The sequence below is a fragment of the Oncorhynchus keta genome, unplaced genomic scaffold (genome assembly GCF_023373465.1).
Source record: "Oncorhynchus keta strain PuntledgeMale-10-30-2019 unplaced genomic scaffold, Oket_V2 Un_contig_15928_pilon_pilon, whole genome shotgun sequence".
In the NCBI taxonomy this organism is placed as follows: domain Eukaryota; kingdom Metazoa; phylum Chordata; class Actinopteri; order Salmoniformes; family Salmonidae; genus Oncorhynchus; species Oncorhynchus keta.
This window is the reverse complement of record NW_026279602.1, coordinates 1-12,416: the sequence shown is the minus strand read 5'-3', so window position 1 is coordinate 12,416 and position 12,416 is coordinate 1. Positions and strand designations below refer to the sequence as shown.

The following is a 12,416-nucleotide window of genomic DNA, read 5'->3' as shown; positions in this document are numbered from 1 at the left end:
GACCAGCATTTGACCAGAATGAAGAAGTTCAACATATACACATTCTAAAAATATCTGATTCATCTATTTAGTCATTGCACCAGTTGCGTTTGTTGCCGTTTAAGACGAAGGAGGATGATTTCTTTTGTATTGCATTATTTATTATATCATTACTTGCGTTCTATTACAGCATATTGTACGATTGTCATTCATATTGCCTTCACCTTCGCTCAACGTAACATCAATATATTGTTATATTATTGGCTGTTTATTTGACATGATTCTAATCTAATTTTCCCTTGTATCCGTCACGAGGTTGCCTACAACAATGAATGAACGTTTACAACGTTACATTACATTTAAGTAATTTATCCAGACGTAGGGTCGAGAGGTGGGAGTAATCAAGGCCGAAAGACCGTGACAATAGCGCGTTACTGTACACTGTTGCCTGTATCTAGCTGCTCTGGGAGTGTAATCATTAGTCCAACAGTTGCAAACAAGAGTTTCTATTGGACAAAGGTGTTCAGCTGCATTCGATGCTAGCTAAGTAAGTGGGGGAAAAAAATATGTACTACGAAATATAGCTTGCTCTCTCTCTCTCTCTTGCCCTTCATTTTGGAATAAATTAATTTGTTGAAAACTACTGTCTTTCTCTCCCTCTGAGTCAACTATTCACCACATGTTATGCACTGCAGTGGTAGCTGGCTGTAGCTTATGCTTTCAGTACTAGATTCATTCTCTAATCCTTTCATTGGGTGGACAGCATGTCAGTTTATGCTGCAAAGAGCTCTGATAGGAACTCCCTGATAGGAGGCTCATGGTTCTCACCCTCTTCCATCTCATATTGCTGAAATAAACAGCAAACGTGGTTTCAAAAAAAAAAAAACAGATAAAGCAACACCTCTCCCCTATTGGACCAAGACAGTTTGTCTGTATGTACTGTATGTGCCTTTAAATGTATGTAGTTCTGTCCTTGAGCTGTTCTTGTCTATTGATGTTCTGTCTATTGATGTTCTGTCTATTGATGTTCTGTCTATTGATGTTCTGTATTATGTCATTCTGTATTATGGTTCATGTTTTGTGTGGACACCAGGAAGAGTAGTTGCTGCTTTTGCAACAGCTAACGGGGATCCTAATAAAATACCAAATAGGCTGGAGGACGTTCTCTGGAAGCTGTCATAATTACTGTGTAAGTCTATGGAAGAGGGTGAGAACCATGAGCCTCCTAGGTTTTGTATTGAAGTTAATGTCCCCAGAGGAGGATGGAAGCTAGCTGTCCTCCGGCTACAGAGTTCTGTTGAGGCTACTGTAGACCTTCATTGCAAAACAGTGTGTTTCAATCAATTATTTGGTGAAATGGATAAATTTAGTATCCTGAGGAAGATCCTCCCTTTTCCTTTTCCGAGGAGCCTCCACTGTCTTTCACATCTCTACCAGTGCATATGGGGGTAGAGGCTAGGAGTCCATTTGTGATTGGCAGTGATGGAAAAAGTACCCAATTGTCCTACTTGAGAAAAAGTTACCTTTAATAGAAAATGACTCAATGTAAAAGTGAAAGTCACCCAGTAAAATACTACTTGAGTAAAAGTATACAATTATTTGGTTTTAAATATATTTAAGTATCTGTCACGACTTCTGCCGAAGTCGTTGCCTCTCCTTGTTCGGGCGGTGCTCGGCGTTCGACGTCACCGGTCTTCTAGCCATCATTGATCCTTTTTTCATTTTCCATTGGTTTTGTCTTGTCTTCCCACACACCTGTTTTCAATCCCATTCATTACCTGTTGTGTATTTAACCCTCTGTTTCCCCTCATGTCTTTGTCAGAGATTGATTTGTTGTCAGTGTAGTGTTATTGTTTGTATAGGTGCGCGTCGGGTCCTCGTACCCATGTTTGTTTGTTTATGTACAGTTAGTGTTATGGAGCATACTCGTTGGACTTTATTAAAAGACTCCATATTTACACTCCATTTGACTCTCCTGCGCCTGACTTCCCTGCCACCTATTACACCTATGCATGACAGTATCAAAAGTACAAGTATGAATCATTTCAAATTCCTTAAATTGAGAAAAATAGACGGCACAATTGTCTAGTTTTTCCTTTTTTAAATGTTATGGACACAATCCAACACACATCCTTTTCAAATGAATTATTTGTGTTCGTTCGTCAGATCAGAGGCAGCAGGGATGTCATCTTGATAAGCGTTGTAAATTGTAAATTGGACCGTTTCCTGTCCTGCTAAGCATTAAAATTGTAACAAGTACTTTTGGGTGTCGGGAAAATGTATGGAGTAAAAAGTACATGAAAAAATACGTCACTCGTTGCTTCAAGCCACACCCACCACAACGGGAGCAAACGTACCTTAAAAGTCTGTTCAATAACGTTTTTTTGGGGGGGGTGTGTCGTTTCCTTACAAACCGTTCCACAACGTAGTAAACGTTCAAGCGAACTGAACGCACCTCCCCGTTGCTAAGGGAGAGAAGCTACAGAACCTGGTTAAAGGGTTACCAGGGAGGAGTTAGTTACCTGGGAACACTTTGAGAGGTCTGTTAATCTCCAGGCTGAGGACCAGGGCGCTGGCTGTGATGCTGAAGATCTGTCGGGGGGCAAAGTTCACTCCGTCGTTCACCTGGAAGTTGAACCCTCCAGACATGGCACCTGTTAGTGGGAACCAACATAATCACTTCTGGTTACCATGGCACCTGTTAGTGGGAACCACACAAATGAAACAAACAGCTCTGATTCCCTTCGGCCCCAAGACAATAAGCTTCAAGGGCCACTAGTTATCAAGCGTCTCAGAGTAGGAGTAATGGTCCAGGTTCAGTCTTGCGTTTTACATCATAATGAATAAGGCTATATGGATGGGGGAGGAGGGCATGATCCTAGACTCCGAGGGGGAAAAAAGTATATCTTGAATATGAAAGGGTTCTTCGCTTGTCCCCATAGGAGAACCCTTTTGAGAACCCTTTCCACAGAGGGTTCTACATGTACTACTATAGTACACCCCTCTGGTATCTACTACTACAGTACACCCTCTGCTATCTACTACTATAGTACACCCCTCTGCTATCTACTACTATAGTACACCCCTCTGCTATCTACTACTATAGTACACCCCTCTGGTATCTACTACTACAGTACACCCCTCTGGTATCTACTACTATAGTACACCCCTCTGGTATCTACTACTACAGTACACCCTCTGGTATCTACTACTACAGTACACCCCTCTGGTATCTACTACTACAGTACACCCCTCTGGTATCTACTACTACAGTACACCCCTCTGGTATCTACTACTACAGTACACCCCTCTGGTATCTACTACTACAGTACACCCCTCTGGTATCTACTACTATAGTACACCCCTCTGGTATCTACTACTACAGTACACCCCTCTGGTATCTACTACTACAGTACACCCCTCTGGTATCTACTACTACAGTACACCCTCTGGTGTCTACTACTACAGTACACCCTCTGGTATCTACTACTACACCCCTCTGGTATCTACTACTACAGTACACCCCTCTGGTATCTACTACTACAGTACACCCCTCTGGTATCTACTACTACAGTACACCCCTCTGGTATCTACTACTACAGTACACCCCTCTGGTATCTACTACTACAGTACACCCCTCTGGTATCTACTACTATAGTACACCCCTCTGGTATCTACTACTACAGTACACCCCTCTGGTATCTACTACTATAGTACACCCCTCTGGTATCTACTACTACAGTACACCCCTCTGGTATCTACTACTACACCCCTCTGGTATCTACTACTACAGTACACCCCTCTGGTATCTACTACTATAGTACACCCCTCTGGTATCTACTACTACAGTACACCCTCTGGTATCTACTACTATAGTACACCCCTCTGGTATCTACTACTACAGTACACCCCTCTGGTATCTACTACTATAGTACACCCCTCTGGTATCTACTACTACAGTACACCCTCTCTGGTATCTACTACTACAGTACACCCCTCTGGTATCTACTACTACAGTACACCCTCTGGTATCTACTACTACAGTACACCCCTCTGGTATCTACTACTATAGTACACCCCTCTGGTATCCACTACTATAGTACACCCCATCTGGTATCTACTACTACAGTACACCCCCTGGTATCTACTACAACAGTACACCCCTCTGGTATCTACTACTATAGTACACCCCTCTGGTATCTACTACTACATTACACCCCTCTGGTATCTACTACTACAGTACACCCCTCTGGTATCTACTACTACAGTACACCCCTCTGGTATCTACTACTACAGTACACCCCTCTGGTATCTACTACTACAGTACACCCCTCTGGTATCTACTACTACAGTACACCCCCTGGTATCTACTACTACAGTACACCCCTCTGGTATCTACTAAAATAGTACACCCCTCTGGTATCTACTACTACAGTACACCCCTCTGGTATCTACTACTACAGTACACCCCTCTGGTATCTACTACTACAGTACACCCCTCTGGTATCTACTACTATAGTACACCCCTCTGGTATCCACTACTATAGTACACCCCTCTGGTATCTACTACTACAGTACACCCCTCTGGTATCTACGACTATAGTACACCCCTCTGGTATCTACTACTACAGTACACCCTCTGGTATCTACTACTACAGTACTCCCTCTGGTATCTACTACTACAGTACACCCCTCTGGGATCTACTACTACACCCCTCTGGTATCTACTACTACAGTACACCCCTCTGGTATCTACTACTACAGTACACCCCTCTGGTATCTACTACTATAGTACACCCTCTGGTATCTACTACTACAGTACTCCCTCTGGTATCTACTACTACAGTACTCCCCTCTGGTATCTACTACTACAGTACACCCCTCTGGTATCTACTACTACAGTACACCCTCTGGTATCTACTACTATAGTACACCCCTCTGGTATCTACTACTATAGTACACCCCTCTGGTATCTACTACTACAGTACACCCCTCTGGTATCTACTACTACAGTACACCCCTCTGGTATCTACTACTACAGTACACCCCCTGGTATCTACTACAACAGTACACCCCTCTGGTATCTACTACTATAGTACACCCTCTGGTATCTACTACTACAGTACACCCTCTGGTATCTACTACTACAGTACACCCCTCTGGTATCTACTACTACAGTACACCCCTCTGGTATCTACTACTATAGTACACCCCTCTGGTATCCACTACTATAGTACACCCCTCTGGTATCTACTACTATAGTACACCCCTCTGGTATCTACTACTACAGTACACCCCTCTGGTATCCACTACTATAGTACACCCCATCTGGTATCTACTACTACAGTACACCCCTCTGGTATCTACTACTATAGTACACCCCTCTGGTATCTACTACTACAGTACACCCCTCTGGTATCTACTACTACAGTACACCCCTCTGGTATCTACTACTATAGTACACCCCTCTGGTATCCACTACTATAGTACACCCCATCTGGTATCTACTACTACAGTACACCCCTCTGGTATCTACTACTATAGTACACCCTCTGGTATCTACTACTACAGTACACCCCTCTGGTATATACAACTACACCCCTCTGGTATCTACTACTATAGTACACCCCTCTGGTATCTACTACTACAGTACACACCTCTGGTATCTACTACTACAGTACACCCTCTGGTATCTACTACTATAGTACACCCCTCTGGTATCTACTACTACAGTACACCCCTCTGGTATCTCCTACTACAGTACACCCCTCTGGTATCTACTACTATAGTACACCCCTCTGGTATCTACTACTACAGTACTCCCCTCTGGTATCTACTACGACAGTACACCCCTCTGGTATCTACTACTACAGTACACCCCTCTGGTATCTACTACTACAGTACACCCTCTGGTATCTACTACTACAGTACACCCCTCTGGTATCTACTACTACAGTACACCCCCTGGTATCTACTACTACAGTACACCCCTCTGGTATCTACTAAAATAGTACACCCCTCTGGTATCTACTACTACAGTACACCCCTCTGGTATCTACTACTACAGTACACCCCTCTGGTATCTACTACTACAGTACACCCCTCTGGTATCTACTACTACAGTACACCCCTCTGGTATCTACTACTACAGTACACCCCTCTGGTATCTACTACTACAGTACACCCCTCTGGTATCTACTACTATAGTACACCCCTCTGGTATCTACTACTACAGTACACCCCTCTGGTATCTACTACTATAGTACACCCCTCTGGTATCTACTACTACAGTACACCCCTCTGGTATCTACTACTACAGTACACCCCTCTGGTATCTACTACTACACCCCTCTGGTATCTACTACTACAGTACACCCCTCTGGTATCTACTACTACAGTACACCCCTCTGGTATCTACTACTACAGTACACCCCTCTGGTATCTACTACTACAGTACACCCCTCTGGTATCTACTACTACACCCCTCTGGTATCTACTACTACAGTACACCCCTCTGGTATCTACTACTACAGTACACCCCTCTGGTATCTACTACTACAGTACACCCCTCTGGTATCTACTACTACAGTACACCCCTCTGGTATCTACTACTCCATCCAACTCCGCTAGAAGACTAAGTTTGTACAGGTTTAGGATCAGATCTTACCACTGTGGACGAACAGCAGCTGTCCCAGATGGATGTGTTGCAGGGTGAAGTTCAGGAGCGGCCTGGCGAGGGCGCTCTTCAGCGCCAGGTGGCCATTAGAGGGCGGAGTCACTATCACCTGCAGCTCCTCAGGGGGCGTGTCCTCATCCTGGGCATCCAGGTCGTCAGAGCGGATCTCTGTAACCGACCCCACCCACACCTGGGGAGACAACCAATCAAATCACTCACAAACTTGAGGCAACCAATCAAATCCTTATATCTGTCACTGACCCCCCATCCACACCTTAGGAGACAACCAAATCAAACACATTTAAAGGCCTTTTTTGTTTTCTACATATTTTTAATTGGTCAATTCCAATATCCATCTTCCTCCCACGTTGTTTAAACGCCCTCTTCACCATATGTCACAAAGGGCTTGACTGTAACCCAGCCAAGACCCAACTGTTATAGGAAGCAAGTTACTAAGTGAAGCCTGCTTAGTGCACCTAAGTGGTATTTGAAAAACAGCACTAACAGCAGTAATTAACACTGGAGTGGCCTCTGACTTGTAGTTTGTCTTTTCAAGTCAGGACTAAAAACGCTTTTAAAAAGACAACTCGGAAACTCTGACATTTCTGCCTTGGAAACTTGTAGAGAAAATAAATAAGCTCTGAGTTTCCCACTTGGAAAATATCAGAATCAACTGATCCCACATTAAAAATATATATATAAAATACTTCAGTTTACACTCTGTAGTATCCCTCGATCTCGTTTAGTGCTTAGTATATAATGTTGTGGTATACAAGAAGACTTTAGTAACACACTAATAATGTTATTCTACAACAGGTTGGTTAAAACAAGCATTTTTCAGACCAAAACGTTGTAAAAAAAAAAAAAAAAAAAAGAAAAGCCTACGACACAAAAATGGGCATCTTGTTTTCGGTTCCATCTGATAAATCCATGCTCATCCAGTGTCCCATCAGCCCAGCCAGCCAGCCAGCCCAGCCAGCCAGCCAGCCAGCCAGCCAGCCAGCCAGGCCAGCCAGCCAGCCAGCCCAGCCAGCCCAGCCAGCCAGCCAGCCAGCCCAGCCAGCCAGCCAGCCCAGCCAGCCAGCCAGCCAGCCAGCCCAGCCAGCCAGCCCAGCCAGCCCAGCCAGCCCAGCCAGCCAGCCCAGCCAGCCCAGCCAGCCAGCCCAGCCAGCCAGCCCAGCCAGCCAGCCAGCCCAGCCAGCCAGGCCAGCCAGCCGGCCAGGCCAGCCAGCCAGCCAGCCAGCCCAGCCAGCCAGCCCAGCCAGCCAGCCCAGCCAGCCCAGCCAGCCAGCCCAGCCAGCCCAGCCAGCCAGCCCAGCCAGCCAGCCAGCCCAGCCAGCCAGCCCAGCCAGCCAGCCAGCCAGCCCAGCCAGCCAGCCAGCCAATTCATAACCTTGATCTCCATTGTAAAAAAAAAAAAGCCTACGACACAAAAATGGGCATCTTGTTTTCAGTTCCATCTGATAAATCCATGCTCATCCAGTGTCCCATCAGCCCAGCCAGCCAGCCAGCCAGCCAATTCATAACCTTGATCTCCATTGTAAAAAAAAAAAAAAAGCATCAAGACATTATCTGCCATTTGGTCTGGCTAGACGCTCGGCTCGGCCTCGAACCCATGACCGCAGCGCTGTTGTTTAGCACGCCCTCGTGTACAATTGCTTTATTTAAAAAACATATACATCTCTCTTATCCACTATCTTGTTAAGTGTGTTCAGGTGTGTTAGCCGCGCCCACTAATTGGCCACACCTGATCTTAACAAGTTCTTGTTTTCTTTGAATGTTTGAGTAGCCTAAAATGAACAGATTTGTATGTATAGTACAACAATTATAAAGATAAGTCCTCTATCTATCTCTATGGTGTGAATAGACTAAAATGAACAGATTTGTATGTATAGTACAACAATTATAAAGATAAGTCCTCTATCTATCTCTATGGTGTGAATAGACTAAAATGAACAGCTTTGTGTGTGTAGTAAAACAATTATACCGAGACCGAGAGACTGAAAAACAGCTTCTATCTCAAGGCCATCAGACTGTTAAACAGCCACCGCTAACATTAAGTGGCTGCTGCCAACACACTGACACTGACCCAACTCCAGCCACTTTAATAATGGGAATTGATGGGAAATGATGTCAAATATATCACTAGCCACTTAAAACAATGCTACCTAATATAAAGTTTACATACCCCACATTACTCATCTCATATGTATATATTGTACTCTATATCATCGACTGCATATTTATGTAATACATGTATCACTAGCCACTTTATACTATGCCACTTTGTTTACATACCCTACATTACTCATCTCATATGTATATACTGTACTCGATACCATCTACTGTATCTTGCCTATGCTGCTCTGTACCATCACTCACTCATATATCTTTATGTACATATTCTTTATCCCCTTACACTTGTGTCTCTATAAGGTAGTAGTTTTGGAATTGTTAGCTAGATTACTTGTTGGTTATTACTGCATTGTCGGAACTAGAAGCACAAGCATTTCGCTACACTCGCATTAACATCTGCTAACCATGTGTATGTGACAAATAACATTTGATTTGATTTGAAGATAAGTCCTCTATCTATCTCTATGGTGTGAATAATAGACTCAAATGAACAGCTTTGTGTGTGTAGTAAAACAATTATAAACATAAGTCCTCTATCTATCTCTATGGTGTGAATAGACTAAAATGAACAGCTTTGTATGTGGAGTAAAACATGATATTTCAGCTCCGTCCTGGTGATGCAGTGAACTGATCCCATGGACTGATCCCATGGACTGATCCCATGGACTGATCCCATGGACTGATCCCATGAACTGATCCCATGGACTGATCCCATGGACTGATCCCATGGACTGATCCCATGGACTGATCCCATGGACTGATCCCATGGACTGATCCCATGGACAGATCCCATGGACTGATCCCATGGACTGATCCCATGGACTGATCCCATGGACTGATCCCATGGACTGATCCCATGGACTGATTCCATGGACTGATCCCATGGACTGATCCCATGGACTGATCCCATGGACTGATCCCATGGACTGATCCCATGAACTGATCCCATGGACTGATCCCATGGACTGATCCCATGGACTGATCCCATGGACTGATCCCATGGACTGATCCCATGGACTGATCCCATGGACTGATCCCATGGACAGAGAAGACTATAGGTTTGAATCTCACTAATGCGTGTCAACAACAGAGTCATGTACTTAGTTGTTGTGTAACTCATTTAAAGTAATACCACTATTTCATTCCAAACAGTGAGTCCGGAACTTGTGTAGAGGGGACAGTAGAACCATAGAACCACTATTTCATTCCAAACAGTGAGTCCGGAACTTGTGTAGAGGGGACAGTAGAACCATAGAACCACTATTTCATTCCAAACAGTGAGTCCGGAACTTGTGTAGAGGGTACAGTAGAACCATAGAACCACTATTTCATTCCAAACAGTGAGTCCGGAACTTGTGTAGAGGGGACAGTAGAACCATAGAACCACTATTTCATTCCAAACAGTGAGTCCGGAACTTGTGTAGAGGGGACAGTAGAACCATAAAACCACGATTTAATTCCAAACAGTGAGTCCGGAACTTGTGTAGAGGGGACAGTAGAACCATAGAACCACTATTTAATTCCAAACAGTGAGTCCAGAACTTGTGTAGAGGGGACAGTAGAACCATAGAACCACTATTTCATTCCAAACAGTGAGTCCGGAACTTGTGTAGAGGGGACAGTAGAACCATAGAACCACTATTTCATTCCAAACTGTGAGTCGGAACTTGTGTAGAGGGGACAGTAGAACCATAGCGTAAGCAAAGTGGTTGCAGAGAGCCATCTTGTGGACAACCAAATCAATCACATTTAAAGGCCTTTTTTGTTTTCTACATATTTTTAATTGGTCAATTCCAATACCCATCTTCCTCCCACGTTGTTTAAACGCCCTCTTCACCATATGTCACAAAGGGCTTGACTGTAACCCAGCCAAGACCCAACTGTTATTGGAAGCAAGTTACTAAGTGAAGCATGCTTAGTGCACCTAAGTGGTATTTGAAAAACCGGCTATCTATCCCCAATACTTAAAAGACACTGGTCTGTTGTGAGCCCAGTCTCCGTGTCGAACAGATAAACGGTTTAAACATCAATATTAAACACTATGTTTAAAAATATAGACATATTAACACTAATGTCCCGAGCTACAACATTCCTAGAACCATACAACACATATATATAGCTTTTATCAATCAGAAGCTTATCATAGAATATATATATAACAAAACTAGATGGATCTTCAAATCAAATCAAATCAGATGGCATATGCGCCGAATACAACAGGTGTAGTAGACCTTACAGTGAAATGCTGAATACAACAGGTGTAGTAGACCTTATAGTGAAATGCTGAATACAACAGGTGTAGTAGACCTTACAGTGAAATGCTGAATACAACAGGTGTAGTAGACCTCACAGTGAAATGCTGAATACAACAGGTGTAGTAGACCTTACAGTGAAATGCTGAATACAACAGGTGTAGTAGACCTTACAGTGAAATGCTGAATACAACAGGTGTAGTAGACCTCACAGTGAAATGCTGAATACAACAGGTGTAGTAGACCTTACAGTGAAATGCTGAATACAACAGGTGTAGTAGACCTTACAGTGAAATGCTGAATACAACAGGTGTAGTAGACCTTACAGTGAAATGCTGAATACAACAGGTGTAGTAGACCTCACAGTGAAATGCTGAATACAACAGGTGTAGTAGACCTTACAGTGAAATGCTGAATACAACAGGTGTAGTAGACCTCACAGTGAAATGCTGAATACAACAGGTGTAGTAGACCTTACAGTGAAATGCTGAATACAACAGGTGTAGTAGACCTCACAGTGAAATGCTGAATACAACAGGTGTAGTAGACCTTACAGTGAAATGCTGAATACAACAGGTGTAGTATACCTTACAGTGAAATGCTGAATACAACAGGTGTAGTAGACCTTACAGTGAAATGCTGAATACAACAGGTGTAGTAGACCTTACAGTGAAATGCTGAATACAACAGGTGTAGTAGACCTTACAGTGAAATGCTGAATACAACAGGTGTAGTAGACCTTACAGTGAAATGCTGAATACAACAGGTGTAGTAGACCTTACAGTGAAATGCTGAATACAACAGGTGTAGTAGACCTCACAGTGAAATGCTGAATACAACAGGTGTAGTAGACCTTACAGTGAAATGCTGAATACAACAGGTGTAGTATACCTTACAGTGAAATGCTGAATACAACAGGTGTAGTAGACCTTACAGTGAAATGCTGAATTCAACAGGTGTTGTAGACCTCACAGTGAAATGCTGAATACAACAGGTGTAGTAGACCTTACAGTGAAATGCTGAATACAACAGGTGTAGTAGACCTTACAGTGAAATGCTGAATACAACAGGTGTAGTAGACCTTACAGTGAAATGCTGAATACAACAGGTGTAGTAGACCTTACAGTGAAATGCTGAATACAACAGGTGTAGTAGACCTCACAGTGAAATGCTGAATACAACAGGTGTAGTAGACCTTACAGTGAAATGCTGAATACAACAGGTGTAGTAGACCTTACAGTGAAATGCTGAATACAACAGGTGTACTAGACCTTACAGTGAAATGTTTACTTACAGCCTCTAACCAATAATGCAAAAAAGGTGAATAATAGGTAAGTAAAGAAATAAAACAACAGTAAAAGACAGGCTATATA

At 43.4% G+C, this 12,416-nt stretch overlaps 1 protein-coding gene across 1 annotated transcript; it reads right to left on the bottom strand.

Moving 5' to 3' along the window:
• Nucleotides 1–2,493: 2,493 nt before the first annotated feature.
• LOC127919164 (chondroitin sulfate proteoglycan 4-like) lies at nt 2,494–10,514 on the bottom strand. Its single transcript, XM_052502576.1, has 3 exons — nt 10,446–10,514; nt 6,647–6,845; nt 2,494–2,633 (listed from the first exon to the last, which is right to left on the bottom strand). Exons 1-3 carry the CDS (start codon nt 10,512–10,514, stop codon nt 2,494–2,496), a joined length of 408 nt encoding a protein of 135 aa, XP_052358536.1.
• Between the last annotated feature and the right edge of the window lie 1,902 nt (nt 10,515–12,416).